Genomic DNA, 26223 nt, shown 5'->3' with positions numbered 1-26223 from the left:
AACAGACAACAATTACATTTTTTTTATTGGCAGTTCACTGGCAGCTGATCTTTGGACTATCCCTTTTTTCCTCTGTGCAAAATTGATGAAACACCTAAGTTAAAAGGCAGATGTTTTAAGGCATCAGAGCCCCCAACTCACCCTAAAGATGAGGAACAGTGGATTGCCCTCCCTGGAAACTGCTTGTCTAGTTAGATCAATCCTCACAGCCAGTGCACCAAACTATAGCAACTGGCTTCTGGCATGGCCCCATGTCCATCACTGCAGACATTTTCTGATTTGTAACTAAGGAGAATAATTTATCTCAATTAACTTATCTTGATGTAAGGATTCCAGTTAGTCTCACTTGCAAATGGCCCACAGTTCAGTGTTGCAACTGTGCCAGCTGCAAAATCATTTTCCAGCAGTTTTTCATCAGAAAAAATATAATTTAACACAAAACACCATCAGTGGGTCTTGTTCAGTTTGCATTCATTGCCCACAGTTGTACATGACACTTCTTGGAACTGGCTTCCCACTTCTATCATCCCATGGACACCACTGGAAAGAAATTATGTCATCCCAAGGAAGTGGTAGAACCCCTTAGGAAAAATCAATCAAAATTTAACAAAGGAATTCAGAATCAGAACGCGTAGAGAGAAACATGCTTCCAATAAAAATGTAAATAATTTTCTAACAGGATTTTTTTCTTTGATTATTTAATGCCTTAGTGATAGGAAATGGGATGTTGTTTCTGCCAGGACCTCTTCTGCTTTAAGCCCTCAGAAGAGTTTTCAGGATGCTCCCCCAGCAGGTCCATGCTGTCAGACTTGTGCCACTGGAAACAATCCTTGTGGATATATCACATTGCTGCATCACATTCCCAGTGTTTGGAAGTGCCACGGGTGATGTTACCCTGCAGGCATGAAGTGTCAAGCTCTGGGTTTATTCCTTTTTGTGGAAGAGGCTTGGTGTGGTCTCATTGCTGGGTTCAGGCATGACTTGGATCTTCTGGTTCTTGAGGGCAGCTTCCCTCATCTTGTAATACATGAACTCGTTCTGCTGGAACATGCGCAGCTCCATCTCCGTCTGGACACGCATGACCTGAGGGACACAGCAGGTTACAAACCCTGTGACACACGTGAGTCAAACACTGCTGTCCTAGGTTACAATATAAAGATGTATTCTATCTCCTCGAAACACGTGAGTCAAACACTGCTGTCCTAGGTTACAATATAAAGATGTATTCTATCCCCATCTTCAAGAGCTGTTGAAACCAGGAGGGGAATTGTTTTTTCCTTATCTCCTGTTAATGCACCCATCAATGCCTTGCCCATGACTCAGAGATGACTCCCTCCAGGAGCCATTTCTGTTTAATGGGCAATCAAGGACCCACGGCATGACTCACAGAATGATGACAGCAGCCCATTGTGAGATGCTCTGCCCAGGAGGGAGGAGCTAAGCATCCCCACCTGGATATGATCTGGGGTTTGGGACAGAACAAGCAGCCCTTATCCACTGGTTTCCAGAGGACAAAAGCTACCAGATCTTTTCTCTGGGCTCACCACTTCAACAAGACCATTTCATCTAGATTGCTACCACCACCCTAACTAGCAGGGCGTCAGGTTGTATTTTGACTCTGTCAGTTGTTTTTCTTTTTGTGTTATTGTATGTATTTTGTTGTGCGGGTTTTTTTTTTTTTTTTTCCCTTTTCTTAATAAATTGTATTTATGACTTGGAGTGTCTCACTGGTTTTGCTTTCAAACTGGAACAACTGCCAATATCAGGCACTGTCCCCAAGGGATGTCTTAGGCCATGCAGTGACTGAGCCACCTCGCCCTCGGTGTCCCACCACCAGGACCAAAGCTGGCTGGACACAGATATTCTGCTCCTTTCTCACTCTCATTTGCTGGCATGCTGAACAAGGCATCAGCCTTTCCCACAGCCAGCTTTTCCACAGGCTACTGGGAAGCCTCACGCTCCAAAAAGTGATGCAGGACCTAGAGGTGATGCTGTGCAGAGCCAGGAAATGAGTGCACTTCCCATCCACACCGTGGGCCTGGCCCTTGGGGTGGCCCATCACCAGGGTGGGGGTCACCTCAAGTGGGAGAGAGGGTTGCTCAGTCCCACAGTCCTTTGGACCCCAGGATTCAGCAGCAGCAGTCATTCCTAGTGCTGCATTATAGCAGAGGATCAGAAGGAATTCTAGAATATATTTTTTTACACCTGTCTGTGCTTTTATTCAACCCTTTCTTTAGGAGCACAGAGATAAGCATGTGCCATATATCTGCTATTTTCTTCCTAAAATGTGAAGGGAGGCACAGAAATGGAGGTATCTCATCCTCTGCTACACATATGGAAACAGTCAACAGGTTGGCTTTAGGTAGTAGATATTAATTTTTCTGAAGATATAAAATTGTACCTGTAAAGGTTATAGCTCTGCTATATGGGGACTAAGACATCAATAAAGGATTTCATCTGGTATCCTATAATTTTTTGGGGGTAATAAAGGAGAATGCTATAAAGCAAACAGGTCACATGAAGGGACTTAGGGGCTAAAGAAATCATAGATCCCCAGCTGCAATTGTAAATAATTCCTCACACCTCAGCAGATGCAATTCACTGGGATCTCCACTCTTGACTCTAAGCTAGGAAATGCACCTATCAGTCATCTGAGGAAAAAATACACTGCTGCTGAGAAGTAGTGGGGAGTGGTAAATAAAGAAGAATGGACACCAATAAAGAAAATCAAGTGGGAAACTGGGCGCATCCACCACATGTAGTTTTATATACTCAAATTGCAATGTCATCCATCCGAGAGCAGTGAAATCAGCCTGCTGGAAGAATGGGGGGCTCTGTCTTTTGGTCCAGCAATTTCAAAGAAGATTGAGGGGCTCAGCTGCCATTTCTCATGTATGTTCTGGTGCAGAATAAAAGCTGGTTTTCAGGGATGAAAATTTCCAATAAGAAAAGACATGCATTTCCCAGCAGAACGTAACATAATCTAGCACTAGTAAGGAGCAGTCAGCACTTAATACATCTCTTATCTCTACAGTCTGTTTTTTCTATGGCTTGACTGTCATTTTTCCCAGATAGAGAGCAGAGACAAGACGGGAGATGACACCTACCTCCAGGTCTTTGGTAATTGGGTGGGAAGGTCCATGGGTTATCAGGAGAATGGCATAGGCTTTGCAGATCAAGCCATGGCCAGCTTCAATGAGGCCAGCGTGCCAGTGAGTCACTCCCGCCCGCATCACGGCCATCCCCAGCTGCGCGTTGTTGGGATGGTAAATTTTCCTGGAAAAACATTGGGTAATTTTAGTTCAGGAGAAATCTGGGTTCCCAAAAGTGTCACTGACATGATATGTTTGCCAAAGAGCAGTTTGTTTACTCAGGTGAAGAGCCTCTTGCAACCAGTGCCCCCGAAATGTGCTCTTCTTAGAAAGGGACTGGGACACATTACACAAGGACAGAGTTGTACAGGGACATGAGTTATGAAAGATGGGATGTGGACTGGGAAAGTTCAACTCCTGGCTTGGAGGAAGCCAAGCTCTGTCATCTCATGCCAAGAGAAAACCACGCTCCATCAATATTCTGGCACAAACAGAACACAGATCTGACCCTACAGCTCAGCTGGCACCAGCTTAACCTGACACACTTAGTGGGGTAACAATGCAACAATCACCAGTTCCTCATTCAAAGCAGGAAGAGAAACAGGTGGTTCCAGAAATGTGCATCTCACCCTCTGCAAATGCATCCCTTCATCTGGGAATTTTAAGTGCCTAAGGTGGGAAAAATGAAACTTCTCCTCTACATCCAACTTTGAAAGCTGAAGCAGAGTTAGAAGCTGCTTGGACTTAGCTGAAAACCTGCCCTCAAGGGCTTCTTTGGAATTTTGAATTGGCACTTAAAGCAAGAAAGGAAACTACCAAGGTCCTCACCATGGTCTGAAAAACTGAGGAACACAGAGGAGAAGGAATTTTCTCTCAATTAGCTCAGCATCAGGGCTGGGACATGAAGGTTCTTGTTAGGCCTGCAAGCCAGGGAGGTGACTCTGTCACCCCTCTGCAAAATAACAAAATATAACAGGCCTTTTGGGGTAGGACTGACCAAAAAACAAGTAATGAGTGTGAGATGTCTTCAGCAGGAGGGTGGATGAGATGATGAATTAGGCTTTTCTCTCTTCTCAACAGTTTCCATTATTTTTCTTTCTTACCCTTTTTCCCCCCTTCTGTTAAATACTCATCAGTCCTGTCATAAAACCTCAGTAATAATAAAGCACTTAATTTTTAATGTGAGGCTTACCCTGGATCTATGTGAACTAAACCTGAATTTCTTTATTCTCACTAAGCTTTTACCACAGAACTATATAATGAGCCAAGACAAAATCCATGTAATGTTCAGGAGTGAGGGGATATCTTGAGTCACAGCCATTTGACATGGTTTCTCTTTGACCTCTCCTTCCTGCAGGGTGCAGGGAAGAGGCCATCTCCTGCAGTCACAGCCTCTGTGTCCTGCACCCAGGCTTTGTGTCTTGCTATGAGGGTAGCCCTGAGATGCCTCTGAGACAAAACAAAAGGGCCAGTGAAAGATGTTCCTAAACCATCTGCCAGTTCCATTTTAGAGTTTAGTGAATCAAGGTGTTTGGGAGCCCTTGTGCATTTAAGAAGGGACCTCTCTCTGTCTGGTGGTACAAAAATGTTCCCATATGAATTTCACCACCACTACTCTCATGGGAGCAGACTAAGAAAATTATTCCTGTAAGACACTGCTTAACATGGCACGAGCACAGAGAGCTGCCAGAAGTAGGGCACAGACATACAGGTAGCCATCCACCATCCTCTTGGCATAGTCAGCTGCTTCCTCAAACATCTGGAGGTAGGAGAGCACCTCGGAGGCAATGCTGAGGATCCTCAGCAGGTAAATGTTTGTGTCCCCCAGCACAGGCTCCTGTTTCTTCAGGCAGTCACGGCACAGCTTCACAACCTGAGTGTGGAGGAAGCAGGGACAGCAAGGGTGAGTCCAAGCACCTTAGGGCCTGAAGCTGCCACACCAAGACCCTGTGGTTTGTGCAGTCCATACCATTCCCCGAGGCTGAGCCAGCCTCTGTGAAGGTTGGGGAAGAGAGGATGTGCTTTGATTTGTTGAGAAACATCAGCCTAGGAAAATGATTGGCACTCACAGCTTTCTTTCCTGGGGTTACACTCATAAAACCGGTGAGGAAAAAGTGATGTCTGCTGCTCAGGAGAATAAAGACTCCGGGAGGCTGGGTATTGTCAGATACCAAGTGCCTGTAGGACTCATACTCCAATGCCATCCACCAGCCTCCTGGAAATATTCAATGCAAGGAATGCTCCTAATGACCCCTTGGGGCTGAAGACACAGAGGTGCACCGTTCCACGCCTGATCTAGCCATGAGTCAGTGTTCAGATTTCTGTTCTAGGGGGCTTCAGCCTTTTCCCAAAGACAGTTAAAACCCAGAGGTCATTACTCAACCTGGAGTGCTCTCTGAGGAGAACAATTAAATATTTCCTGGGTAAGCAAAAGAGGGGAAAAAAAAAGAAATTACTTGAGTTGTCTCACCCATTGTCCTTGTAGCTTGGGCTCCAAGGTGGGACATGGCTCACCCAAACCACACACCTATCCCTAGCACCCAACAAATGAACAACACAAGGCACTAAAGAGATCAACACAAAGACCCCTGATGGTCTTGTTCCTTTCCCAAACCCACTGTCCTTCTTTTTTTGAGGCTACCTGGCAGAGCTGACTTGTTACACCTATAATTCATGAGTTTCACCCAGGAGCCCTGGGTTCAACACCTGTGTCGGTCAGAGGTGCTGGAAGTCACCTGAATCTCTTTGTGTCATCACTACAAAAGGAGTTAGTCTGGGATGCCACAGACACGGTTTTGCTTTACAGTTTCATCCATAAATTGGGAATGTAGAGGGGGACAAGGCCTCCTTTCCTGGGCAGTGTATGTGCAGCAAGAGAGCAGAAGTGCCAGGACTCACCTCGTGGTAATGTCCCTCCATGCGGGCCTTGTTGATCTTCTCCAGGGTGTCCTTGGACAGCTGGATCACCTCCTTCACCGTGTCTGCAGAGGGCTGGGGACAACAGTAGGAAAACCAATGAGGAAAATGCACTGCCTCACACATGGTTGAAAGAATGCTTGGTCCAAATCAGCTTGATGGGATGCTTCCCACATCACCCCTTCCTGCTGCTGGTTGTAAATATCAGTGTACCTCAGACCTGCCCAAGGCTGAAATGGGCTGCAATGGACCCAGTTCCCGGTGAAAAGGTGAAGGTCCTGATGACTTCAGTGAGAGTGTTGCCCATCAGGGTAGTGGCCATGTGCCTCTGACATGCACAACTAGGTTCCTCAATCCTCCCCACCACTCTTCCCCTCTGGAGGAGGGACAGAATTCACCCTGCAACTGAGAGGTCTCGTGAGATACCAAAGAGGCTGTGAAAGCCACCAGCTGGTGAGTATCAGGTGCTCTTAGTGCAGCTGCTAGAAAGAAATTAGGCTCTTGAATGAGAGATGAGTGGAATAGGAAAGATCCCTGGAGTTTACCTGCCCAGAGAAAGGCTGTCATTAGTTCCAAATATCCAAATATAAGATGGCTGAGCTCAGATTTCAGCTGCACCTCAATAGGGAAATGTGTTTTCCTGCACACCTCAAAGAAGTTTGTGTTTCATCATGAGACATGAAGCACATCTAGGGACACCTGGCAAAACACTAATGAGCTCATTATTAGCTGCCACCTCTTTATTCCCTTAATACTGAAATATAACATGCTATCCAGCACAGCCATTCATCCTTTGCTTGTCTGAGCCCTTCAAATTTGCATTTCCCAACTATTCTAGCTATCATGACCTGCCTTTTCATAAATTAGGAGATCTGAAATCAGCCCACAGCCACGTGACTCCAGGAATTTTTGGGAAGAGCCTGGTCTGGAGACACACAGCAGACCCAGCAGCCAGGATAGATCTCTGGGTGTAGATCAAAAGCAGAGTCCCAGTATTGCAATGAAGGATGCAAAGATTGGGAATCAGGACTGTAGGACTGTCCTATTGTCTTTTTTCCACACCTGATCAATTAGACTTTTGAGGAATCTGAAATTCATCTAGTTGGGAAATCCTCTTCAAAGTTTAGTATTGAAGGAAAACCCATAATTTTCAGACCCATTTACCCCGATCTGTTACAGATGTTATATGTTAAGATTTGTGTTATGATTTATTATTCTATAGCATTATACTGAAGCTACTGTAGCTCATCAGCTTTGGGCAGTCTGAGCAGCACACAGGGTGTCCTGGGGCACAGAGCACATCCAAAGACACTGCTAATGTCAGTGCAAATCACATTGCTGTGCTGTCTGCATCAAGACTCCCAGAATAGGGACCTTAAACAGCATTTCCACAGTGGCTTTGTCTAATAAAAATCCTCCCTTGCCTTTACTAGACTTCTAAGTCAGTTGCCTATAAACAATGGGAACTGTGCTACTCTTTGGAAGGGGTGAAGGACTGGAGGTCAGAGCAGCTGTTGAGGATGGAATCTGTCCATCTCCCATGGATTCCTAGCACTTTTTCCATGCAGCTGTGAGTGCTGCTGTCCACAGGCAAGTGTGCCTGAGCTCAGGAAATGTGACACAGCCAACGTGCTCTGCGGGTGAGGTCAGCCTGGATACTTATTGTCTGTGGATGGGGTGTATTTTTAATAGCTGAAATCATGCACCTTGCATACTCACAGGCTTTTTCTGCACAAGCACTTCAGACTGTGGAGGACATTCCCCCAGAAGTGCATGTTTTCCTGCTGTGTGCTGCACAGCACCTCTGATGCTCACAAAAAGGGGATGGTGCGTGTCTAGTGGAAGGGTGTCCCTGCTCATGGTAGGACAGATGGAATGAGATTATCTACAAGGTCCCTTCCAAGCCAAATCATTCTGTGATTCATGGTCTCTGTTCAGTCAAGACTTGATAGCAGGTGTTGGATGAGATTTTTTAAATGCTGTCTACTGGAGAATGTGTTCAAAAATACTCCTGCAGAAAGGCAGATAAAAATCCTTCTGCATCAGAGAACTGAGCTCTGGGACAGCTTTATATTATAAGTGGAGAAGTGGAGTAGTCAGGATTAGCTGTAAGATGAAGCTTGATAATTTAAAATGGGGTTATATAGCAGGGTCTTTTGTACCAGAGGAGAACTTGACCCAGCAAGGCAAGGGTCTCCTCTAGTCCCATCTCCTGTCTCCTATAAGGGAACTCCATTATATCAGCTCAGTACTATTCCTCTAAACCTTTCTCAAGGAGAGATTTACACTCCACAGTATCCAGCCTTTCCTGGCTGCCATGTCTTTGAAAGAAGAGTTACAGGACTGAGCTTGGCTTCCTGGAACCTCCTGAGAGGGAGGCTGAGAGTTCTGTGCTCCTTCCCAGGAAGCTGCATCTCACTGGGCCTCTCCTGGTGGCACTGCTTCTGCGAGGTCACATTTCCTCAGCCCAGTTTTTCTGTTTTGTTTCCCACCTGCTCCACATCATTCCCTGGGCTGTGCTGTCTGATTCATGGTGTGACTGCTCAACGCTGCAGATCAATGACCTGATGATACACTTAATGCTCTGCCTTGCTTTACCTTCCCTTATACACTTTATAAGGCTTGAAGGAGTAGAAATCCCCAAGCTGACACTGCCAGAGATCACAAAACCTATGAGCAATTATATCCTTGGGCAGAGGAACTAAAAAGAAACTCTTAGAGCTGCCAGCACACTCATAAACTGGAGCTGCCAGCCAAGCAACACGTCCCACTGCCAAGAGCAAGACACAGCCTTATACCCTCCTACTGGATGACTCGTGAGACCTCCAAGGAAAAGAAAGATTATTTTAAAATGAGCAGTGCAACATGTTCATTCCTCACAGTCAGTCTGGCCGCAGCAAGCGTGCAAAAATGTCAACTGAATGTCCTTGTGACAGGCCTTTGCAAAGAAGGACTGGAAGTTCAGGCTTCCCACATTCCTGCAGCCTGTGTGATGGTACAAACCACAGAGCTTCAGCAGCACTCATTAGTCCTGACACCATGGATCACCTGCAACACATTTCTCTTTTTGCACTCAAAATGTGGAGTCCCTTGCAGTTTCTCAGGAAAACAAAACAAAACATAACCAAACAAAATAACAACCAAAAAAAAAAAACACCCTGCAATCTAAATGCCAGCATTTTCCTTAGCTCTGGACCTAATTTTCCAATATTTTTGCATTCTGTCTATTGTTGGACTTTTAGGTTAAAGGCAACTTTGGGAGGCTTTTTAAAATTAAAAACTGTACTTACCTTGCATATTAAGCTGGCCTTGCATGGTGGGCTTGAATTGGTGTTGTGCCCAATCAAGGTCCAGTTCTGTTCTCATTTTTTTACATTGGCATTAGTCATGCTTTTGCCAAAATCTATGTTCCTATCAAGTCTGCTGAGAAACCACACTCCTAGAGACCCACAGTTGCCTTGGTAGAGGAGATGAGGCCACCACTGGGTTTGGACACTGCAGGACAAACCATACCTTGCTTTCCCCTGCCTTCACTGCCAGCATCAGGTCATCCTTGAGCTGTTTCTTGCAGTGCTCGCACGTGCAGTCAAAGTAATATTGCTTCTTCAGCTGCTTCCGCCGCTCCTCGCTCAGGCTGAGGAAATCCACGTAGGAAACAGTCAGCTCATCCCCCGGGGAAATCTTGTTCAGGGCCCTCAGCTCGATCCTAGGGGCACAGGAGATGGGATGTGCACTTGGAGAAGCAGCAGAAGCAGAAGTGCAGCCACAGAGCCGGCAGGGACAAACCCTGCAGCCTGCCCTGCCTTGCAGAGGTGAGCCCTCGCCCTAAGGCACTGCTTTAAGTCTTCAGGGAGGCAGTGCAGAGGTGAACAGCAGTCTGGTTAACTGAGTACAGAGCAAGAACACAGTCACACCACTTTCCTGCCCCTCTACAAGTCCCTGGCAGGGATATGTAAAGGTCTGAACTATAAAGAGGTTACAGCTCCATTAATTTATCCATATGGGGGCTGAACCTAGACATCAACTTTTAGTTTGTTGCAGGAGATCTCACCAGAAGAAAAAAACATTGAGATCAGAAATACACACCAAAATGCTGAGTTTGGATTTGGGGTCTTTTTTTAAGTACTGCTTTGCATGCTACCCACACACCCCTGGCTATACTCCCAGATCCCGAGCTCTGCTGCCTTCAGTATCGTTTTCACTTTGAAAAGTTAAGACAAATTCCTTCTGGGTGCTGCATAAGAGATGCCCTCATCCTGTTCATGCATTTCCACATAAAAGCTTAGAAATAGTTATCTAGAGAGAGTCTATTTTTAAATAGCTCATTTGACCTATTACCACAATTCAATTGCCAGTCTCTTACTGAAATCCATGGCAAGCCCCTGATGATGGGATTTGGAAAGCCAGACCTTTGTACCTGCCTGTCTCTCATGTCATTCCCTGCAAAAGGTCTTAAATAATGTGGAGGTTCAGAACTATTCCCTTATTCTTTCACTCTACACACGGAATGTCCCAGTTACTCTGGGCCATCTCTCAGCTGTAGGGGCTAAACAGGCACAACTGGCTAGAGAATTTGGCCAGAATGGGGAAAAAAATCCATCAAATACCAGCTGTGAGGTGGTTCTTTGGTATCCACCTCCTCTCCCAACTACTAGTGAGCTCAACAGTTTGTTTAATGTACGTGTCTGCCCTAAGATGGACCAGGGGGGACCTGCTGGCTTCCACCTGAACATGAGGTGCTCTAGGTGGAACCCAACAAATGCCTCACTAAAGGCAGAGGTGGCAGAGGACTCACAGGTGTCACCAGGTGCTTTAGAAGTAAGCCTTTTGGGGAGGACATGACTTATTCTGTGTGATCATGTTTTTGCAAAGGGATTGTAATTCTCCTGTAATTCCCTTCTAATTCCCTTGGAATTCCTGTTACAGGCTCTGAGTACCAAGGGCGTAGCTCTGAGTCTTCCAGCTGCTGTCAAAATTCTTCTCCGAGGCTGGTCTTGATCTTCTCTGGGCGTTGCCATATCAACAACAAATTTCATACAAAATTTACCACCAAACATGCCATTGTCACGAAGGGCAGCTGTTAGTTATGTCACAACCACAGGAAAGTGCCAGACAGAGAAAGGTGCAACCAGATACTCCAGGAGGAAGTGCACAAAAAAGAGCAATTCCCATCTGAGAAGGTTACACATATAAACATTCCTGTTCACACTTCACAGGATCCTCATCAAAGTGGGTCATGCAACCAGAGAAGCAAAATCAAGCCTCTGACTTTCATGATGCCCCTGATAGCCCAAGCACTGTAGGGGTATTTTAGGCAGCCATCCCTTGTGTGGAGGGGATTGATAGCCTTTGGGGTAAGCCAAGAAACACATGGCATATTTTAAATACTGTAGTTCAAGAGACACTGTCAGCCAGGAGCACACCACTGAGCTTGTCAAGGGCTCTTTCCCCACGAGCAGCAGGGACCTTGATAGCTGCATGCACAGGCACGGCGAGTGCCTGATAGCTCAAAACTCAAATTGCCCCAAATAGCAACTCTAATCAGAAGTGAAACTCCTTTTCCCCTTTTTTATGGCCCTACCTATAACGTACTGAGTAAGATTCAGTGGTGAAGAAAAGCACTTCAAATGTATTTCACATCTTCTTTGAGGAAAATGCATGCCTGCTTGAAATTAAATTTTAAACACAACAGTGTCCCCTTAAGAACACTGACTATAATATACCAAATGCTATGAGTTAAGCAAAGACTTTTTTTTTTGCACATATTTTTGTGATTTATTTGGTTTGGATCAGGTAACAGTGGCATCATTAAAAAGTGGAACATTAATCATGGATTATGGTAAAAAGGAATTGAAACCTACATGTCATGGTACTGCTACTGTAGGCAACACATTCCTCGGGCACAGTTTGTTGCAGGAGAAACATGGAGCATTTAGTGTGTCAGTAACACAGTCATTTCTCATCTCCTAATATGCAAGGTTTTATTTTGGGCTGTACAAGATTAGCGAGACCTTGTTCTGACTTTCATGCTCTTGCCATGGTCAGGGGAGGAGAAATGAGAAGTGGAGAGGGGAAATACTGACAGGGAGGTAGCCAAGGGAGAGGGTGGGAAGGCAAAGAGGGAATTCACCCTGGGGAAGACAGTCTATTACCACTATTATTTTAATGTACTACAAAATGCAGAGTTAAGTGAGGTTTGGGTTTAGTGGGGCTTTACACAGGGGAAGAGGAGAAGTTTAGAAAACAGGAAAAGTGGAATTTGGAGTAAACAGAGGGAGCCCCTTGGGATCTTTGCATCTTTTCCATTAAACACGGGGCATGAGGGGTACAGGGGAATGGAGGAGAATGATGCTTTCAAGACTGACCCACCTCATCTGTGTGTGGAACATTGATCTTACAGCCTCATGACTGAAAGACAAAACAAACATCTGCAGTTTACACATGTACAAGTACAACAACAAAAAAATGGGTACGTGGCATAGCACTGGACATTGTACTGACAGGAGACAAGGGGGTTGCCTGTGCCTGGCTCATGTGGCACTGCATCAGAGCTTCCCTTTTGATGTGCAGCTGCAAAGACCAAATTGCCCATCACTGGGCCATAGAGGATTTGGTGGAGAACTGCCCTGGCACTGTGATTTTAGGAGTGGGCTAGGTCAGGGAATGTGCAAAACCTGCTCCTGATATTTGGCAGGAACAAGGGGACTGGATCTCCTGCACAGAAAGGTCTCCACTGACATCAGCAGTGCTCTCTAGAACACAGCTTGAAATGGAAATCAAACTGGGATATCAGCCACAATTTGCCTGGCCAATAACCAGATGGTCAAGCTTAAAGTCAGTAACCAGATACATGTGGGAGCTTTGACAGGCTGCCAGGCAAATCAATGCCATTCCTGTACTTACCCAGAAAGTCAGGGCTGCTTTCACTGCTGGTTACCTGCTCCACTGCTGGGAGCTGTTTGGAGAGGCTCTCCTATCAGCCCACTATGGATCCAATCCAGGGCAACTGGATACTAAAGTACAGACTCCAACCTGACTTTGGATCCAACCCTATTTCCCACCGAGGTAATCATCCTAATGCAATTTTGTTTTTTCTTGGCTCGTTCACCAGCTGCTTGGTAAATGCTGGTGTTGTTTTATCAGGGAAAGCCAGCAGTGATAACTGGAGTGCAGAACCAATGTGTTAGTTAAAAGAGGAGCTGGGGGGAAGAGGGGTGGTTAAGTTATAGCACTAAAGTTTAGTGAAAACAGGTAGCTGTAAAATAGTAGCAGAAAGATCAGAGGAAAGATCAGTTTTTGGCAAGCAATTTCCCACAGTTATTGTTTTGCACACACTGCAACTTTCTGAATCAACAGCAGTTTATACCTGCCATGGCTTGGAAACTGGGAAGGGCAGAGCATCCCTCCTGTGGGAGCATCCGTCCACTCCCAGCTCTGGTGACACATCTCTGCATTTCCCACTGAATTTTTTTTCCATCTCACTCATCCTGCAGAGGTTTTCTTACAGGACTGGGGTGGGAATAGGGGATGCCCAGAGAGTGAGAGCATCCTGCACTCTCAGGTGACTCTGCTTGCAGATAACAATCACAACTGTCACTAAGGTCCCATTGCTAAAGAGTTAATCAGTGATTAATTGAGATGGCACACTTGTGTTAGGAATGGTTAGGAACACACCAGCACATAGTGACACACACAGCTTAGTGTAAGCTTCAGTTAGGAGAAACTTTTGGATTGTAGACTCAGCATAATCCTTGATAATTTGCAAGTAGAATTACTCCTTATCTATAAATGAGACTTCAATATGAGGGGTGAGTTAAACAGCTACTTACTACTTTAGCTACCTATTTTGAGTCTAGTTACAAAACTCATAAGACACCATGGGAAAATTCTTTGCTGGTCACTGGATTTGGGGTCAAATCTTATGTTATTTGTTAGTGCATCAGATGACAATTCTTTAAATAACAAGGAGAGAAACTAGTTTGTCTTTAGCAAGAAAACACTGTTTGGGGTTTTTCTCTGAGCTAGAGAAGGAAAAAAGAATGAATAGATTTTCTGGGGCAGGGATCTGACACTGGGGGTGGCAGAGCCTGAGTTGACTGCATCCCTGCTGCACCAAAGGAAAGAAATCCACTCACTTGCCATTGTTGAAGACGACAGTGCAGTTGGGCCAGCAGTCGTGGTTGGCCTGGCAGAGGTTGGGGAAGATTCCCACACCAACAGCCTGCAGTCCTCTTTGGTCACTGAGGGTAAAGCCATTGCAGCTGATCTAGTCCCAAAACACAGGCAGGAAGAAGTGTTAAAGGAGAAAAAGCTGAAACACTCCAGTTGGGGCAAAACATCAGAAGAGAAACAATGCAGGGCTTGTGCAGAGGGACAAGGCCAGAGCTGAGTCAATGTTACAGAATATTTGCTGTCAGTGTTCACTTGGGATGCCTAAGATAAACTTGGTTTGGCCATGCATTGATTTCCTTATATTTGGTTCCTGAAAATAATTCAGGAGAAAGGTCACAGGAAAATGACTTTGAGGCAATTCAAACAGAAAGCAAAGTTCACACTCATGAAAACAGATATCAGTTAGAAATTAACCTTGACTGCTGCATTCAACCTGGTCACATTTGCTGGGTTGCCCTCAAAGCTCATAAAAACCAGCTACTACTCTTTGCTGTGAATTTTCAGAATGACTACTTTTGCATGAAAGATATTCCAAGAATGAATTATTTCACTTTTCTATATGAGACACTATTATGAACAGAACAGTTTTTAGTCACAAGCATAAATAATGGAAATACCTGCAAAGAAAAAATGTGATAGGATAAACCAAAGGAAATAATTAACTCAGCTGCTAATTATTTTACCCTGTTAATAGTTTTATTTCCTTTGTGAATTGATTCTGTAGCTTTGTTGTACTTCCTTGCTCCTCCACAGACAAGCTGTGCTGGTCACTAGCACATAGGGTCTCCCTGTGTCCAGTGCACTGGGTTTTCTTTGTGGTGTGGGTGCCAAAGCTGTGTCCTCTCCCTGTACTGGGAATGACAAAGGCCAGCTTGTCTTGCGCAGCAGCCACTGGCAGAGGGGTGAGCAGAGACACAGGCTCCTCTTGGCAGTGTTGGAGCTGAGGGGGTAGTGCAGGGACACCCAGGGCTGGGAGCAGAGCAGCTCAGCCTGGACTGGAATTTCCCCCTCTGCTACACTGAGAGCAAAAATTTGTAGTTAACAACTTTGCAATTGATATTATTAAATATATTTCCATTTTGTAACTGTTTTTATTGTACATATTATGTCAATGTAAAAAATCAAATGCACACAATATTAATAGACATTAATATATCTACTAAAACAGATCTTCTATATTCAAATATGTTCTAGATGTAGTTACTAAAAATACATTTTCTCAGCTCTCCCAAGTGCAGAGAGATGCCCAGTGGGACTTGTGATGAAAATGCAGCACCTATGATTGAGCAAACCACTTGTCTGCACATTGAGATAGACAAAATGTTTCAGCCCTTGCCTGTTGCCCTGATTTTTAAAAGTGTTAAGTTTTCTTTTGTAGTTCTTTTGAAAGTTTTAAAGTTCTCATAAAACTTCTTTAGCCTTCTGATAATGTTTACATATTTCTACTAGAGTTCTCAAACACTATTCATGTAAATAATGATTGTTTTACATTCTTCTTTGTGAGAAGAGAGAATTAATAGACTGTTAGTTTGACCAGTGTGGTTGGAGAAGTAGCAATTTCATCCTTTTGCAATTCTATATATTGCGAAGCCAGAAATAAAATTAACTCTTTTTCTCTCTTGAACTCACCAAGCTTCTGTGTACTCATTTCGTGTCCAATAGCAACACTCGCCCTTGCCATGCCTCAATTTCCCAGTGTCAGTGCAGAGGAGAGGCAGGTGGGGAATGAGATGAAGTCAGCCATCCTCTCATGAGGCCAGCTGGAGAGCTCCTCCCCAAAGCTGGCATTACAAACCCTCCCCACGTGCACTGCCACCCCTTGGACATACCACCCCGAATATGTGGGAGATGAGCTGCATCCCGAACTGCTGGCACTGGGGCGGCCAGAACTCCAGGAAACTCTCCACGTCAGCGCGCAGCTCCTTCTTCTCCTCCTCTCCAAAGCTGTCCACGTGGTTCTGCAGCTCCTCGATGGCCACCAGGCAGCCCTCGGACAGCCCGCTGCCCTCCCGCTCCATCTTCCACAGAATGCGGGCAGCCAGCCTGGCCAGGACACGGCCACGGGGGTTACAGCACCAGCACCATATGGAGAGAGCAAAATTCATCAGAATTCATCTCCTGGGGGGAAACGGTGTGCAGGCAGACTGACTGAGACAGGCTCAGCATCCAGTGGGTGATGGGTGGTCAGCATCCCAGCCTTCTGAAGGACAGGGAGATGCAGGGTTTTGTCCCAGCAGCTGTGTTCTCATCTGGAGAAGTTCTACAGGTCCCCAGCCCTCTACAGCTGCTCCCATTTCCTTGAGGATTCCTCTCATTTTTTTATGGTGGAGCCAGAATTTGAAGACAAGTTAATGTACCCTATCAGCAAATTGGGGAATAACCCATCTCTTCTTTCACTTTTCCACCTACTCCCCAGTTTCCCACGTTTCCTAAACTATGCAGGGTAGGTGTACCTCACCACATTCAGAGTTTTTGGGACCCAGCACCAAAAAAACCAAACAGGAACATATCTCTTGCACCACTGATGCTCCTCCCCGTACCATCCCTATCTCAGAGATCCTCCTGGCCTATCCTAAATCTTCTCCCACCTCCACCTTCCCCAAGTCAGGCCACCCAGCTGTTCCATGAGCCATGGGATGCTCTGTCCTCTCCCAGGTCACAGGGGCCAGCTCTCACCTGATGTTTTCTGTGGGTGCCTTGCCGTGCCTCTTGATGGCAGAGCACTCATTTTTGTGGTTGAGCCAGGCTGCTCTCTGGCAGGTCCTGTCGCAGTAGTGGGCAAACTTGCACTGCCCGCAGCGGTGCAGCCTCTCCTGCCGCTTGAAGCAGGTGTGACAGATGACGTGTGTCAGGCTGGAAGGACAGAAGGACACCTGGGATCAGTGATCACCTTGAGTCACCTTGATCACCTTGGATCAGACCAGCTCTGCCCAGTGAAGGTACTGCCGGTTTTGCAGCCCTGGGCTCCCCGCAGTCACACAAATGAACCTCTCAAGATTTTTGAGACTATGGAGAAACATCCCACTCATCTTAATCCTTGTGTTCTTGCCTGGTGCTGTTGCTGTAAGTCAGATGGTGATGGAATAACTGAGACCCCTTCAAAAGGGGTATTTCATCTTTGGGGGATTCAAAGCAGGATTTCCAAGAAGCATCCTACAATTGTATGCATGTAACCATAACCAAGGCCGGGGGAGGATACTGATGAAGGAGTCTGACCTCACCCTCCCTCTGAGAGTGTCCAGGGTCCCAGACTGAGGGGAAACCTCCCCCATATCCCCCTTCATGTGTCCAGCTTTTGTTCCTACAACTTAATTCACTGAGAAGGAGGGGGAGACACTTTGGTCTCCTGTCCAAAAAATGTTGGGACTTTCCCCTTGCTGCTAGAGAAGGCTTTTCACTGCCTGATTTGGTGTCTGCAGCTGTCTGCTTCTCCAGGCAAGCACCCACTTTATCTGGGCCTCCAGCCAGGCTTGACAGTACAGGGGAATTTAAATTCACACCACTCAGCCACTGCTGGTGCCAGAAGGGAGGTTCTCATCACTGCAAAAAGCTCAGAGGCCACAGAGGCTTCGTGATCAAAGAAACATTTATAATTGTGCACAGCGCAGAGTGGGGAATCTGAGGCACAGGGAAATAAAAAAAATATTGATCACCCTGTAAGGAGGATGTGCCACAAGCAGGAATCAGACTCACAGCCCCAGAGAATCCAGCCCAAGATTGTCCTTCCTCTCTAATATACCTCTACCTATATATAGATATACACATACATATGCATTTTTATATTTATATATATATCACAGCACATTCAAAATGCATTTTCTTTTCTCTGAAAATATTGTGTGAGCTGCTGACATAATCTACCCTGTGCCTTGGCTCTTGCAGGATAAAGAGGGCCATGGATTTAAAAGCAGGATGACCCACCTCAGACAAAACCATGTGCAAAAATGAGGTTTGGAAAAAAAGGTTTAGGAAAGTGAGCAGTGCTGGGGGGAGCCCAATGTTAAGCAATGTTAATTGAAGTTTTATGGAATAGATCTCAAATACCTGTGTCTCCAGATTTTTTACTGTGCCAACAGTTGAGCCCAGGCCTCTGGAGTCCTGATAACACACAGTATCTACAGATGCAGTCTTTGAAACCATTTTGGGGCAAGGAGGATCCCATAATGGCTTTGTAAGAGCTGCAGTATTTCTTACACTTGCCAGTCAGATTACCTGGGAGTAATTGTCTCTGCAGTTCAATACCACATGGGCTGTTCCTTCTCATTCTCAGAAAGTCTTGTGTAACATTTCTGGTGCATTTCTGCATCTCCTCAGAAATGAGGGGTTTCCAGAGCTGGTGGTAAGTTTAATAATTATATTATTATTATATATTATATAATTACATATAATACACACATATATAAAATATTATATACTTATATAATTATATAATAATAATTAATAATAAGCTTAATTAATTAACATTGCAAGCACCTGGGATGGGGCAGGGGGAAAGGTGTCTGGGAAGGGGGATGCAGCCAGCTCCACTGTGTCCAATGGAAGAGCTGAGAGCTGGTGAGAAATGTGAGGCTGGGCTCTGTCAGCTGTCAGGTCAGGGGGGCAGAGAGGTGCAAGAGAGATTACACTCCTTGTAAGGCAAAGCAGAGTCAGAGAGCTGATAAAACCCACATGGTTACATGGTGCCAGGAAGCACAGGGAGATATCTCACATGGGGAATGGGGGTCCCGCCTGCCACCTCCTTTAAGGGCAGTCAGAAAAAAAAAAAAAAAGTTTCATTGTAGAGAGGAATTACAGATTGGAAGGGAACATGGTGCAGAAAAATGCAAGCCCTCTAACAGGTGCTTCTCTCCCCTCAGTTTGCTCCCTGAGAATAAAAAACACTGAAATGCTGACTTTGCATTTTGCTGTTTATTGCATGGGGTGTCCAGATTTAAGAAAGCAAACCTGGCTGGCAGAACTTACCACCAGCTCTGGAAACCCCTCATTTCTGAGGAGATGCAGAAATGCACCAGAAATGTTACACAAGACTTTCTGAGAATGAGAAGGAACAGCCCATGTGATATTGAAACTGCAGAGACAATTACTCCCAGGTAATCTGACTGGCAAGTGTAAGAAATACTGCAGCTCTTACAAAGCCATTATGGGATCCTCCTTGCCCTAAAATGGTTTCAAAGACTGCATTTGTAGATACTGTGTGTTATCAGGACTCCAGAGGCCTGGCTCAACTGTTGGCACAGTAAAAAATCTGGAGACACAAGTATGTGAGATCTATTCCATAAAACTTCAACTAACATTGCTTAAGCATCTGCAGGCACCTAAATCCCCCAGGTGCCCCTTGGCAGTTGTGCAACTCCTGCTGTGTCAGAGGAGCTCAGAGCTGGATGCCCCAAAAGGGAAGGACAAAGTGGGGCTCTCCCTTGGCTGGGTTCTGGTTCCACCTGCCCTGGAGACACACAACACCCAGACACCAAAGTCTTGCAGTGGTTCAAGGCTCCTCTCTCATCCCCTCTGCAATGTTAAGGTTCTCCAAATGGAGCAGCCTGAGATTAAATTTAAGAGTCTGTCAGCCTGTGGAAATCACTGGTCTATAAAACCTTCTCTGTTTGGTCTAGAAAGTGTTTAACACAACCCAAAATGGTTCCAGGTATCCCAGATCTCCCCTCCAGTACAGAGAGCAGCCCACACCCATGCAGGCAGGATGCTGCGTGGCCAGGCAGCACTAAAAGTTCCTGGAGAGGACCCTGGGGAGGTGCCTTCTGCTGTGGCACCTACCAAGGAACCCTGGGGGTCTGAACCCTCTGGGTCTTGCTGCTCAGCTTCCCTTGCTTCATCATGGGGACAGCACAACTGATTTCTGCTGTGTCTGGGCACACCACAGCCCTCGAGGTGATCAGTGCCCTCTTCCACACATAGTGAGAGCTGGTTCTCACCCTGCCCAAAAGCAGGATCTTCTTTAGTACAGCAATGCCTTCAGCCCATCACCAGCGTGCCAGGTCAGGATTTAGGGCTGACTTGAGGGCAGATGCCACTGACTGTCTCACTGAATGACTTTCTGGGGAGCCTCAGGTTTCCTTGGCTTCCCACCCCAGCATCAACCGAGATGAACTCTGAAGGGTTCACGTGCTCTGGTGTCACTTAGGTGAGACACACAACCACGACTAATCCTGAATGCAGCTACAGTGACAAAAACAGTGATTCAACAAATGCAAGAGGCAACACAGCGCTGACAACTAAACCATGGCTCCTGCAAGCACAGCTTGCAGTGAAAGCACAAGAAACAAATAACTCTTGTGACTGCTTGGATTGGATTCAGACAGATTAAGGTCTGTTGGACCTGCCAGGTTGAGCGTTGTCACAGGAAATGTATTAACCTCATCTCCAAGACATGCACAGCCCAAACATCTGCCATCCAGCACACAAAACATCTCATTCAGTGACCTGGAAAAGCCAGGTGAGATGGCTTTAGTGCAAAGAACAGAGGAGGATTTCATTGAGTAGCTGATAGACACAGGGAGTAGCTCCCATACTGTTAAACGTGGGTCCATGCTGTACATCACAGATGATACACAGAGATGGCCTAACTTACACCTAAATCCTATTTATTATTGCTTGGCAGGGCATCTCTCTCCTCAGTTTGCTAGAGAGAACAGCATAAGAACAGCTTAAGATGTAGGGCAAAATCTCCTTGGTTTTCAAAGCAGAGGCTGTAACACTTCATTAAAGACAACAGCCTAAGAAAATGCACCTGCTACCTAAAGATGAATTATTAGCATAAGAATGGGTTTGCTTCTTTAAAAAGGAGTTGGAGCTTAGTACTTTTATCTTTAAAATGTCAGGGATGATATATCCTAGTTTTTTCTGATTTCAGAGGCGGATTTATTTTAGACTAATTTTTGACTATTTTATTTTTAGTCTTTCATTACAAGATTTCCTAGCCTTTTCTTAGAGACGTGGGTGAGATTTTCTTTTAAAAATCTAGGGCTGTTCCCAGATTTTAATTAGGCTTTTGAACAAATGAGATAGTAATAAAAAATCAAACCCCAGAACATTTTTTAAAATATGAATAGGATCACATTAGCTCTCAGTTTTTATCGGTGTCAGCTCAAAGAATTTGTTCCCATAATCTTTCCAGTCATGCTATTATGGAAAATTTTGGATTTCTTATATGTCTAGGTCATCCTAACTACAATAGCAGAGCTCCCCACACTTCCTTGGAAAATGTTTTTGGTCTCTTTCTACATCAAACAGACATGCACAAATTGCATGATCTCAGTTTTTTATCAATTTGCAGATCACTCATCAAGCAGATCTTCAGGTGATCTTGGCTTTCCACCACATGACACTGTTTTCCTTGACTACTGTCCCTCAAATCCTGCTGGTTAAAGAGCAAGTTTCTCTTGGCAAAGGCTGACAGAGACATATGAGGCATCCCCTTGCTTATAGGAAATGTAAACTCTTACAGGCTTGAGAGCCAAGTGATGTGTCAGAGGAGAAGGTCACATACAGTACATCGAGCCCAAGAATGCCATGGTCATGAAGGTCATGGAGGAAAGGAGATCTGGGATCTTCAAGGAGAAAGCAAAGAGGGAGGAAGGATTGCAGAAAGCTTCAGTGAGAGGCTCAGGGCCTTTGCAAATTGAAAAGTTACCCCAACAAAAGCAAAGAATTCCTTGAGAAGATGCATCTCCAGCTTTCTGCTTCTACGTCAGGGCAAAGCTGCCTGACAGTGGTGTTTTCTGAGTGATATTTCAGCTGATAACAGCAAGGCTAAATCAGAGATCAGGCTGTGTCTACACATTATCCTGGAAATCACACAGAGTTCTGCACCCCTTTTCCATCAGTATCACCATTTCTTTAAGCAGCCTGCTCTCATTCAGGTAGAAGTAACAGGCTTGATACAGGAGCCAACGCTAAGTATACACTCTGTTAAGCAAATAAGTTATAGAATCATAAAACCCAAATGGCTTGGGTTGGAAGGGACCTTTAAAGGTCACCTAGTCCTAGTCCAACGCCCCTGAAATGAACAGAGTTATCCCAGTGAGTCATACTCTGGCCTTAAAATCTGACTATGAGCTGGTGTTTATAAGAGACTCATTTTTCTTTGAGTTTTTTCTTTTGAATTTCTAGATTAAAGGTCTCTGGCACTGTGTAAGAGACTGCTGCTCAGGTGACCATCTGAGGCTGAAGACTACAAGCCCTCACCAACTTAAACAATTTTAGGGGCTTTCAGGGTAGGATTCAGCCTGTAGATTCAGACACCAAGATGTGCTCATTTGTCTGTACCCCCTGTGTCTGAGTAGAGATTCCCCAGCACAATCAGTGGGGTCTGGAAAATCAGAAAAAATCCCCAGCACAATCAGTGGGGTCTGGAAAGCCATTCAGCTCAAAGGTAGATGTCTGTGTTCACTGCACATATAGAGCTCCATTGATTATATCAGCATTTAGTGTTGGATTCACTTGTCTGGACACAGGAATTCAGTGTTAGGCTCTGCAGGGATACCTGATGATATAGTTTTGTCAAAGGAAACATTTGTCCTTTTTCCTAGGAAAATAAAATCTTCACACTTCCTCAAACTCAGCCTCCAACTGAAAGACAGACGTCAATAATGTGCAGTTGGGTGACAAATTACTTTGACAGCTCCTCACATGGATCTGTCTAAGTATCTCTCTCTATCTACATCTATAAGTCAGGTTGGAGTCTGTACTTTAGTATCCAGTTGCCCTGGATTGGATCCGTAGTGGGCTGATAGGAGAGCCTCTCCAAACAGCTCCCAGCAGTGGAGCAGGTAACCAGCAGTGAAAGCAGCCCTGACTTTCTGGGTAAGTACAGGAATGGCATTGATCTGCCTGGCAGCCTGTCAAAGCTCCCACGTGTAACTTGTTACTGACTTTAAACTTGACCATCTGGTTATTGGCCAGGTAAATTGTGGCTGATATCCCAGTCTGATCTCCAGTCCAAGCTGTGCTCTGGAAAGCACATCAGTGTTGTATCTCTGCAGAGCTCCTCCTACTAATCTCAAAAAGATCTTTGCTTCACCTGCATATCCTATGCAGCCATACAGAAATCACTCACTCTGTGGCCTCTGCACTACAACTTCCTTCCATACACCTTTCAACAGCAAAATCAGGGGAAGGATTTCAGGGTCTCAGTACCCACAGACTGGGAATAGACTTCCCAAAGGACTGAGTTCTTCAAAGGACTGCAAAGCAGAGACCAGCTCTGCACTCTAGTGCATCTGTGTGGTCTTTATGCACAAAGAAAGCTGAGCTCTCTGGAAAATCTGGTCACATGTTTGGTAGGGCCTGAGCCAAAAACTTAAACCCAGCAATCATTCCTGTTTGAGTCCCTTTTCCATAGTACACATACACAGTGCTTTCAGCAAGGCATGGGAGATACTTAGTTGAATTAGGATGAGGAACTCTGGATTTTGGGTTTCCCTGTGCAGGCTGAGACCCTTTGTTAATAGTGTAGACTCAACAGCAATTTTAGGACCTATACACCTGTGTTTGTGGGCTAGGAAAAGAACATGCCTCTTCACTGGCTCTTCATCCATGCAGAGGCAACAGCAGTTCCTGTAGGGTAAAACCAGCTACCATGGCCAGGTGTGGATTTAATCTTGCAGGAATAAAGAATACGAGGATGCAGGCAACCCTTCTTTGACAGCAATCATTTCAATGGAGTTTGGTGCAACTGAATACCCTGGGACAGCAATAGAAGGGACCTTTAAAACCAAAGCCCTGCGTGTGGAAGAAAAGCATCAGGGTATTTTCCACAAGAAAAATGTGTATTTCCATTATATCTCACACCCAGGCTATATCCTGCCAAGCTCTAATCAAAAAGCATTTAGTCTGTTTCAGAGGTTTTGGGAGATTTTGTTTCACCTCTGACCCATATTCAGTGCTTTGAGATGAAATGTGTCACAGGAGGGTACTAATCCATTATTATTGCACAACAGTTGCAGAGAAGGGCTGTATTTACCTTGATTTCTTGCTGCTCAACCTCTGGACCTGCCCTCTGGGAGCTAAACAAGACCAGCTTGGAGAGGAAGGGAGGGAAGCAGGGAAACACATCTGAGGTTTTCTGTTGGAAGCCTCAGCCTAAGACACAGTCTGCAGTCTGAGCTGGAGCAGTGATAGCTTCTGCCCTTATCTCACATTACACCAGTGACATTTGAAAATGCAGCAAAGTCTCAGCTCTTCAACATGGGCAGCTCTGCTCCATGCATGGTGCAACATTGCACATGGAAGAAAAAATATTTTTAACTCATCATCAAAAATCAAAACGTTTTCAGTGGTTAAAAAAAAAAAAAGTATTTTTAATAAGGCATATGACAGAAATAATTGCCCATAGGCACTTCTGAAGCAAATCACCACAAAATTCCAGCTAGTGGCACAAGTGAAACTGAAATACTAACTGAAGAGCTAAAAGGACACATCAAGGAGAAATGATTTTGTCACCAACTCCTCTAATTGAGCTCAGGGTTAAGACTTCAAGAACTCAACATTTATAGTGAAAAATGACATTTTTAATATGAGCTCTTGCAATGACATAATAAAATAGAAACTAAAGGTGTCATTCCTGCTATGGCAAAGATTTATAATCATGTTCACCCACTGACAGTTAAAGGACAAAGAAACAGTGAATGAAAGACACATAAAAAACTTATTTCTTCCTCTGCCCATTTAATATCCAATTCTCTTCTGCTGCCAGATCACACAGTGGCACTGATCAGCTTCAGCTATGATATGACCAGGGTTAATACAGCAGCATGACCTCTGCTTGTGCCCCAGACTTCGTCAGCAGAGCCAATTCAATTAGACAAAACTCAGCTAAGCAGAATTGCTCACAGCCCTGTTTAGTGTGCAGGGTACTTACTGAAGTCACTGGCTGTTTGGGGCTAAAAATTCAGTCTCAGGACTCACCATGATGCCCTTGAAAAACACTCACAACTTTCTTAAGCTCAGAATTAAACCTTCAGCTGCCATCTAAGTCCTCAGTTTAAAAATCTGGGCCACGTTCTGTTCTCAGTTACCATGTTAAAAGGCTGAAGAAATTTCATTTGTGTCAGAGGCTTTAATTTAGATTTAACCCAATGGAAATCAATACAGAAATCCATTCTTTGCATCTTTTCTCTTCCAGGTTAAGTGAATCTTCCCCTGATTCAAAGGGCAGAAGTGGGCACCTACCAGCCACACCAGCAGCACCAGGTTGAGTGAATGTTGTGATTAAAACAAGCAGCAGAAAAGAAAAACATCCTTGCACCAGAACTCAGAGTCTGGCTACATCAGTGTGAACATAAATTTAAAACCAGTCTCGTGAAAGAGCAAATGCAGACGTTTGTCTCCAGTTAGCTCAGCCAGCGGTAAATATTAAATCTCTTTAACAGAAACACTGTTCCTTGCTGATCCCCACCAGCTCCTAGTTCGAGGGCAGCGGGTGATGAAGCTGGAAGTGCAGCTGGGGATGGTACACGTGAGCAGAGCACAGTAGAACTCACTTTTATCTTCTATTACCCATCAGAGACTTCAGCAAAGTCAGTCTGAGATTCCTGTACCTGAATGACCCTGACTCCTGGCAGTGCTCTGCAGTGTAGCATGGGGCTGCTTTTGTGAGGCACTGAATACATGCAACTTCCACTGCTTTTCTAAAAGGTTACAACACCAAGCACCTTGGAAGGTCACCTGCTGGAAACAAACTCACCATGCTGAAAGTGAACAAGCTGATCTGAGCCCTGGGAAGGACAGTCACTACAAGCTGTGAATGTGTCTTTCAAGAAGTGCTTCTGACTTCCCTCTGATGCTTTCTCTGATGTCATCCAGACACCTCCAAACTTTTATACAACCACCCAGATGAAATTTTGCAGCGAGCTTGTTTTTGGTCTGTTTTCCAAGTGCTTTTGTCTTACCTGTCAAAAACCACGGCTGCGTAGGCTGGCTCTGCAAAGATGACATCCCCAGCCAAGAATTCCTTCTGGGCTTTCAAACCCCTGCCTTTGCCTTCAGTTGTGAACAATTCCACGGACTCCATTCCTCCTTTGGTCAT

The 26223-nt window shown here is 45.1% G+C and overlaps 1 protein-coding gene across 4 annotated transcripts; it reads right to left on the bottom strand.

The window, feature by feature from the left end:
* Positions 1–26223, bottom strand: SMYD1 (SET and MYND domain containing 1). Of its 4 annotated transcripts, XM_053941300.1 has the most exons (11): positions 26087–26223; positions 16857–17033; positions 16010–16223; positions 14144–14274; positions 12378–12416; positions 9537–9714; positions 7039–7050; positions 5991–6083; positions 4802–4965; positions 3108–3276; positions 1–1083 (listed from the first exon to the last, which is right to left on the bottom strand). In XM_053941300.1, exons 1-11 carry the CDS (start codon positions 26221–26223, stop codon positions 925–927), a joined length of 1473 nt encoding a protein of 490 aa, XP_053797275.1. In that variant the 3' UTR covers positions 1–924. The 4 variants fall into 4 exon arrangements, with proteins under 4 accessions (XP_053797275.1, XP_053797273.1, XP_053797276.1 ...); XM_053941298.1 differs by lacking the exon at positions 7039–7050 and having other exon boundaries at positions 9522–9714; XM_053941301.1 differs by lacking the exon at positions 12378–12416.

This window comes from Vidua chalybeata, chromosome 4 (assembly GCF_026979565.1).
Source record: "Vidua chalybeata isolate OUT-0048 chromosome 4, bVidCha1 merged haplotype, whole genome shotgun sequence".
Classification (NCBI taxonomy): domain Eukaryota; kingdom Metazoa; phylum Chordata; class Aves; order Passeriformes; family Viduidae; genus Vidua; species Vidua chalybeata.
The sequence above is the reverse complement of the archived record's forward strand: the minus strand, read 5'-3'. Positions and strand labels throughout refer to the sequence as shown.

Bases quoted from the DNA above. Each gene is read 5' to 3' on its own strand.
- SMYD1 (XM_053941298.1), bottom strand. From the start codon at position 26,223: ATGACCAAAGGAGGAATGGAGTCCGTGGAATTGTTCACAACTGAAGGC. The intron at 12,417-14,143 runs GTGAGTGGATTT...TTTGTCTTTCAG, and splicing joins GTCGTCTTCAACAATGGCAA to TCATGAGGCTGTAAGATCAA. The intron at 6,084-9,521 runs GTATGGTTTGTC...TGTTGTCCCCAG, and splicing joins TGAAGGCAGGGGAAAGCAAG to CCCTCTGCAGACACGGTGAA.